General features: G+C 41.9%; 1 protein-coding gene across 1 annotated transcript in view; it reads right to left on the bottom strand.

The window, feature by feature from the left end:
- The window catches only part of LOC129752833 (uncharacterized), a 13,162-nt gene extending 6,902 nt beyond the window's left edge, over positions 1-6,260 (bottom strand). The window contains exons 1-2 of the mRNA XM_055748615.1: positions 6,223-6,260; positions 3,974-5,318 (exon numbers count right to left, since the gene is read on the bottom strand). Coding sequence (XP_055604590.1) covers positions 3,974-5,318; positions 6,223-6,260 — 1,383 coding nt within the window. The remainder of the gene's footprint in view (positions 1-3,973; positions 5,319-6,222) is intronic.
- Positions 6,261-7,763: the final 1,503 nt, after the last annotated feature.

Raw genomic sequence — 7,763 nt, 5'->3', positions numbered from 1 at the left:
TATTCTTTTCGACGGTCAATCAATTTCTTAAATTTCCGTTTGGTAGACAAGCAAACAGGTCGCTTGCAAATTCTGTTTAGTATTTTAAGCATTTTTTTTCGTGAAAATGCGTGCCAATTACCAACCAAATACAAAATCATCAGCTTTAAAGTTGAAAGCGAAACGAAGTTCGTACGGGATCAGCTAGTCTATATATATAAAAGTGAATTTCTGTCTGTCTGTCTGTCTGTCTGTTCCCTATAGACTCAGAAACTACTGAACCAATTTGCGTGAAACTTGGCAGGTGGGGGTATTGGAGGCCGGAGAAGGTTCCTATTGTGGTTTGAGGCCCCTCCCCCTAACAGGAAGGGGGGGAGGGGCCTCCCAAATAATAAACAATTTTTTGCATAACTCGAGAACCAATCAAGCAAACGGTATCAAATTTGGCATGGGGTGGTATTTGGGGACGGGTAATATTTCTATGAATATTAGGTACCCCTTCCTCCTCTCAGTGGGGTGATAGGAAGGGGGGAGAGGGGCTACCTTACAATTTTTCATATAACTCGAAAACTAATCAAGATATTGGAACCAAATTTGACATGGACAGGTGTTTTGATACGAAAAATATTTTTATGATTATTTGAGACCCCTCCCTCTTTCCAGTAGAAAGGGGGAGGGGGCCTCTTTCATATTTTTACTCATAACTCAAAAACTAATAATGCAAATGGAACCAAATTTGACATGGGAGGGTATTTGGATACGCAAAATATTTCTACGATTATCTGGGACCCCTCCCCCTTTCCAGTTGGGAGATATAAAGGGGGGGGGCTTTTTTATAATTTTTTACATAACTCAATAACTAATTAAGCAAATGGAACCAAATTTGGCCTGGGCAGGTATTTGGGAACGTGACATATTCTTATGATTGTTTGAGAACCCTTCCTTTTTCCAGCGTGGAGAAAAGAAAGAGGGAGGGAAGTTTCATACAGTTATTACTGCACAACTCAAGAACTACAACAGCAAATGGAACCAAATTTGGCATGGAACGATATTTGGGTACGTGAAATGCTTCTATGAATATTTGGTATCCCTCACTCCTTCGAAGAGGTGGATGAAAAGGGGGAGGAGAGGTCTCCCTTACCATTTTCAGTATAACTGGGGAGCTGATCGAGCAAATTGAACCATGTGAGGGTATTTGAAACGAGAAATGTTTCTATTATAAATTGAAGCCCCACCTTTTCAGCGGAGAAATATAAATGGGAAAAGGGGGGCTTTCATACAATTTTTTTGCATAACTCGAGAATTAATCGAGCAAATGAAACCAAATTTGGCATCAAAAAGTATTTGAGTGCGAAAAATACTTTTTCATATGTGAAACAATTCCTTTCTTGCAGTAGGATGATAGAACATTTAACTTTTTTTTTTACAAAATCCGAGAAATGGACAAATCATTTTGGTATGATTCTATGATTATCTGACACATTTTCAGTGAGTAGATGCAAAGGAGAAGGGAGGTGAGCCCAATTTTGTTAGCATAAGTTCTCAATTTATGCTAACGAAGCCAACAAATGGAAACAAATATGCCATGGAAAGTACTTGGTCACGAGATATGTTTCTACGATTGTTATAGACCCTTACGCTTTACAGTGTAGAGAGAGGAAGAAAGGAGGAGGTCCATATACATTTTGTTGTAAAGCTTAAAAACTTATCGACCGATGCAATGGAATTGTATTTGATATAAAAGGATTTTTGAGAACGGAAAAAAAATGGGTATGAATATGAAAGATCACGACCTCCATTCAGCAGAAGGTGAAGGAAAGGACAGCTGAGGGGGCTCTCTTATCAGTTTTTTAGCATAAATTCAGAACACATCAAGCAAAAACAACCATATTTTATAAGTTAGATTGTTTGCGTACGATTAATTTGAGACCCTCCAGACAGATTAACATTATCAGATCTTTAACACAAATTTATTGATCAAGATTCAGAAAATTAGTTGAAATCATATTTATGTTGCAATTCAAAACTCCAGCTGCAGCTCTCATTTTATAGCGGTTGCTTATGAATTGTGTTATAATTTGATTTAAAATAAACCAACAAACCAATAAAAATTTGAATAATTTTGGAAAATATAATTTGATTTTGAAAGGTGTAGCAAAGCGCACCGGGTCAGCTAGTATTTGATAAAAATGATGGTAACGATTATTTATTAGTTAAAATGATTTCATTGGCCTTGACAATTAACTAACCTCATTTTGCATATTTTTTTGTAAGGTTTCGGTTAAAATTTGGGGTGAGCGTCCAGCTTTGGGTAAAATTGTTTATTAGAGTAAAATCAACGGATCATATGTAGATCCTAATGATAACTTAATAGTAATTACAATACAAGATAAAAATCAACATAAAAATTAACACAGGTTTATACAGTTCTTGAAACAGTTGAAATTTTTCTCCGAAACACGTTCCTCGAAACATCGAAGTCGAAATGCTCAGAAAAGCGATTGAACGTTTTCAATATGCCGATAAATGCGCTGTTCGCTCCATAGTTGTTGAGACGAATAGGAACATAGAGCTGCAAAAGCTGGTTTCTCAATCCTTGGGGGCGCACGCTGAGAGGAATGGCCTCCAGCAAAACGGGACAGTCAACTCTGGACGTTAAGAGATCAGCAACAACTAGAGCGCGCGTAGCGTTTCTGCGGGGTTGAAGCGTATCTAGGTCTATAAGGCGGCAGCGATTCTCATAGCTTGGTAAACGGAACGGGTCTTGCCAGTTCAGATGGCTTAGGGCATACCGCAAGAAGCGACGCTGGATAGCCTCGATTCGTTCAGCCCCATTCTGGTAGAAAGGGCACCAAACAGCTGAAGCATACTCGAGGATGGAACGAACTATACAGCAGTAAAGACTTTTCAGGCAATACACGTCTTTGAAGTCTTTGGCCATGCGAAATAAGAATCCAAGGTTTCTGGATGCTTTGTCGACGATGTAGTTTGTGTGAGTCTTAAAGTCCAGGCGTTGATCGAGAATAACGCCCAGATCGTTGATGTGGTCCACCCGAGAAATGATTCCGTCTCCGAGAACGTACTCCGCAATAAGAGGGTGTCGCTTACGTGAGAATGATACTACCGAGCATTTACTGCGATTCAGGGGCAGGCAATTCATGTCACACCACTGAGCAAACACATGGAACTGCTGCTGCAGGAAATTGGTGTCCTCTTGGCTGTTTATGGTGTGAAAGAGTTTCAGGTCGTCGGCATATGCAAGTTTTTTGCAGTCAAGGAGCGAGAGTACGTCATTGAAATATATCACGAAAATTAGTGGTCCTAAATGACTTCCTTGAGGCACACCGGAGCAGGCAAGAAAATAGTTTGAAAAAGAGTCACCAATACGAACGGATAACTTTCGACCTGTTAAGTAACTGTGGAACCAGTGCAGAAGGGATCCACATAAACCCAGACGTTCTAGCTTTGCGATAGCGATATCGTGGTTCACCTTGTCGAATGCAGCAGAAAGGTCAGTATATATGGCGTCAGTTTGAGTTTTCCTAGCAAAGCTGCCTTGCACAAAAGATGTGAAGGTGAGTAAGTTAGTAGTCGTGGATCGTTTAGGCATGAACCCGTGTTGATCATTGGAAAGTTGGTGCTTGAAGAACGAATTAATGGGATCCAAGATAACCAATTCAAACAATTTGGCTATCGCGCATAGAGCTGAAATTCCGCGGTAGTTGTTAACATCTCTCTTGTCACCCTTCTTGTGAACAGGAAACATGTAGGCTTCCTTCCACAGTGAGGGAAAGATTCCAACATCCAGCGATGATTGGAAAATAAGCCGAATAGGAAACAGCAAAAGTGGCATGAAACGCTTCAAAAAAGTAGCAGGTATACCATCCGGGCCTATAGATGAAGAGTTTTTCAGCTTAGCTGTCGCTTTCGATATGGATGCATCGTCGATTATGATACCGTTAAACGAAGAACCTATAGGCAATATATTTCTCACAGCTCTAGCCAGTTGCTCAGGAGAAATGGATCCAGTTGTAAAAATGCTAGAGAACTTCTCGGCAAATAGATCACAAATTTCGGGATCAGAGTTCACTGTGTCGCTATTCAGGAACATGTGAGACGGAAGCCCTGATTCTCTTCGCTGATTTTTCACGTGCTTCCAAAAAGATTTCGGACTGCTTTTGAAATTCTGTTGTAACCGATTAATATAATTCTGGTAGCAACGCTTACTGGCTTTCTTATAGGCAGAATTCAATTTGCGATATATGTCCTTAGTGTAGAAGGACTTATGCTTGTTGTAGTTGCGTAGTGCGCGCTGCTTGGCCGTCTTAAGTCTCCGAAGACTTCCAGTAACCCAGGGGGTCCGTAGATTGGTAGCCGTGCTGCGTTTCGGCACATGACGATCGATGATATAATTCAGGATGTTCGCAAACGTCTCCGCAGCTGCATTGGGATTAGAGAAATCGAGCTCAGCCTCCCAATCCACGGATTGCAGGACGAGGGATATAGCTTCGAAGTCAACGTTCTTAAAATCGTGATAGAAGGAAGCGATTTTCTCTTCTGAGCCGTGTATTTTAGTGATATCGAGTGAAATCACTAAGGCTGGATGATGCGGGACAGTTTTAACAAGAGAAGCAGGAGCAGATTCAATCGCCGGATTCTTGATCCCTTCGTTCACGAAGCAGAGATCAAGCATACGGCCGTTTTCGTTTTCAATTTTGTTGATCTGTCGAAGAGTCGCGGTACTCAAGGAGTCTAGGAAGATGTTGGAGGATGCCGAGAATGAAGAACGAGCAGGATCCGGAAATAAAAAGCCGCTTGGGGAGGAGCACCACTTCAAACCAGGTAGATTGAAGTCACCGATGATGAGTATGTCGTCTGCCGGAGAGCAAATCGAGCTTACTTTAGAGAGGCAGAGCGAAAAAGATTCGGCTAAAGCCAAGTCTCCAGAACGGTCAGGGGGCACGTACACTACGCACAAGTAGAGTTTTCGATCTCCGAAATCAATACGAATCCAAACAAGTTCTAAATTGTCCCAGGAATCGTCTTCAATCGGCTGAGCTGGAAACGTAGATTTTACGGCAAGTAACACTCCACCACCAGTAGACTTTTTGCTGTTACGAGGACTACGGTCGCAACGGAACACTGCGTAATCTGGGCCGATAATCTGACTAGAGAGGGTCCGGTCGTTGAGCCAGGTTTCGGTGAAGGCAATGACGTCGTAGCAGGAACACGAAGTCGCCAACAAGTAGTCAATCAAACAACTATTAACACCACCGACGTTCTGGTAAAAAATGTTGAAGGGTTCGGGCGATTCCAACGTAGCGCGGGATCGATGATCACTGGAAAGGTAAATTCCATCACGCGGGGAAGAACACTTAGTGATATCATACTTGCCAGAAAGCGCTGGCTGGAGAACCCCTTCGCCACAGACGAACTCAGGGCCGGGACGACTGATGACGCTGGCAGGAAACAGCGCGACTGAGTCGAAGGGCTCAGAGGTCTCCGTAGTTCCTAGTTCGTTGCGTCCCGGTGCTGGGGGCCCGGAAGTAGTCGTATGATTAACAAGGTTCGGAAGATCTAGCGGGATGCATCTGTGGTGGAACGGAAACAGGATACGCGAATGGCAAGTTCTAGACATAAACTGGTACTTGCCTGTAAAAGAGGCCTGGAGAACCCCGTCACCTCCAACGAACTCAGGGCCAGGACGACTGATGACGCAGGCAGGAAACAGCGCGACTGAGTCGAAGGGCTCCGGGGTCTCCAAAAGGCTCGAATCGATGCGTCCTGGTGTTGAAACCCAAGTAGAGGCAGGTGAAGTAACGGGCGTGGCATGTTGATAGCGCATGCAGGATCTGTGGCTAGGTGAAACTAAAAAAAGGGTAAAGGGTCAAACGCGTGTAAATCGGTAAAATCGTTTATTTTAAAAAATCAAATTAAATTTCTTTTTCAAGTTTAATTAGTATAAAATTCAGGAAAAATATTCAGTTAGGCTTCCGCTTTTCCAAATCCGAATTGCCGGGCCTTACGATTAACCCCTGCCATCAGATTTTGTACAGCCACTTGTCCACCTTCTTCGCCGCAGAAAGCCAGTTTGCCTTGAACTGCTGCTCGTCCTTAGCAGTATTTTTGGTCTTCTTTAAGTTCCGCTTGACAATAGTCCAGTATTTCTTAATTGAGCGGAGCTCTGGCGTGTTGGGAGGGTTCTTGTCCTTGGGAACCACCTGCACGTTGTTGGCGGCGTACCACTCCATGGCCTTTTCACCGTAATGGTAAGATGCCATATCCGGCCAAAACAGTACGGAACAACCGTGTTTCTTCAGGAAAGGCAGTAGACGTTTATTCAAACACTCTTCCACGTAAATTTCTTGGTTGACAGTCCCGGAAGCCATGAAAATGCTGCTTTTCAACCCGCAGGTACAGATGGCTTGCCAAACCAGATATTTCTTCGCGAACTCCTGGCAGTTTCATGTACTTGAAAATATCTGCTACCTTTCCCATTCCTTTTGCCGTATAAAACTCCTGTCCCGGAAGCTGCTTGTAGTCAGCTTTGACGTAGGTTTCGTCGTCTATTACCACGCCGTCAAACTTCGTCAGCATCGTCGTGTACAGCCTCCGGGATCGCGCTTTGGCCGTCGTATTTTGTTTATCATCGCGATTTGGAGTCACTACCTTCTTGTTAGTCGATAGTCCGGCTCGTTTTTTGGCTCGATGCACGGTTGTAGACGAAACACCCAGCTTATTTGCGGCATCTCTGAGAGAGAGGTTAGGGTTTCACTTGAAAGTACCGGCAACTCTCTTTGTCGTCTCAGCGGCTTCCGGTTTTCGATTTCCCCCCGATCCAGACAAAATTTTGTACGCTGCGCTTCTTTCTTGGACGGCATGTTGACAACTGAAGAGTGAATTCCAAAATCATAATAGGAGCAACATTCTACACACACACACACCTTCAAAATGAGGAGTGTTCAGGTTTTTTAAATGCAAAATTGAAAGAAATACGTCAAGTTGATATTGACCAAATTTTGACCGTATCACCCTTTAATATGAAAACGATAAACACAATGAATAATTTCATTAAAAACTTTAAAAAAAGCTAACAAAACATACATGGCCAAACATGGGCCATATTCCTATAGTGATGAATATAAAGCTTCCAAAAATTCGAAAAATCAAACGATTAATTTTAATTTTGATTTATATTTTCTGTGAACCCGAGCAAGGTCGGGTGAAACCAGCTAGTTCTTTAGATAAATGATGACCCAAGCCAAAAATCGTGGAAAACTGCAGTTTTTTTTCTCAACACGGTCCAAACCAATCTTGTGGCCATCCCTATAGCTCCAAGCTGAGTTATAATGAGACTTTATGGATGTTTTTGAACAAAAAGAATATCGCAATTGAAAAAGAGGCCGACAAGGCCAATAAATGTCGCAATTATAACTAATAATAATTAGTTAATATCGCTTTTGTCAAATATACCATAAGATGGGTCTTTTCCCTGTGATACTTTAAAGGTATACTATTCATATTCAGTTAACCGATTTCTACGGAATAGTGAGAAAAAAGAATTCCATTTAAATGATAAAATCTCGAAATCCCCAGCTTCCGAACAAACTCAAAATTGATTGTAAAGATATAGAAAAACTTAAAATATCGGCATTTTAAGATTGAACAGTGAGGTGGATTTTCATTTGTGCTGGTCACTGTAGTTAATATACAACAATAAAACTTTAATATTTTTTCAATTTAATCTGTTATCTACAATTTTTTTTCTACATACATATAAAGCG

This window comes from Uranotaenia lowii, chromosome 3 (genome assembly GCF_029784155.1).
Source record: "Uranotaenia lowii strain MFRU-FL chromosome 3, ASM2978415v1, whole genome shotgun sequence".
In the NCBI taxonomy this organism is placed as follows: Eukaryota; Metazoa; Arthropoda; class Insecta; order Diptera; family Culicidae; genus Uranotaenia; species Uranotaenia lowii.
This window is presented reverse-complemented; position numbering and strand designations above follow the sequence as displayed.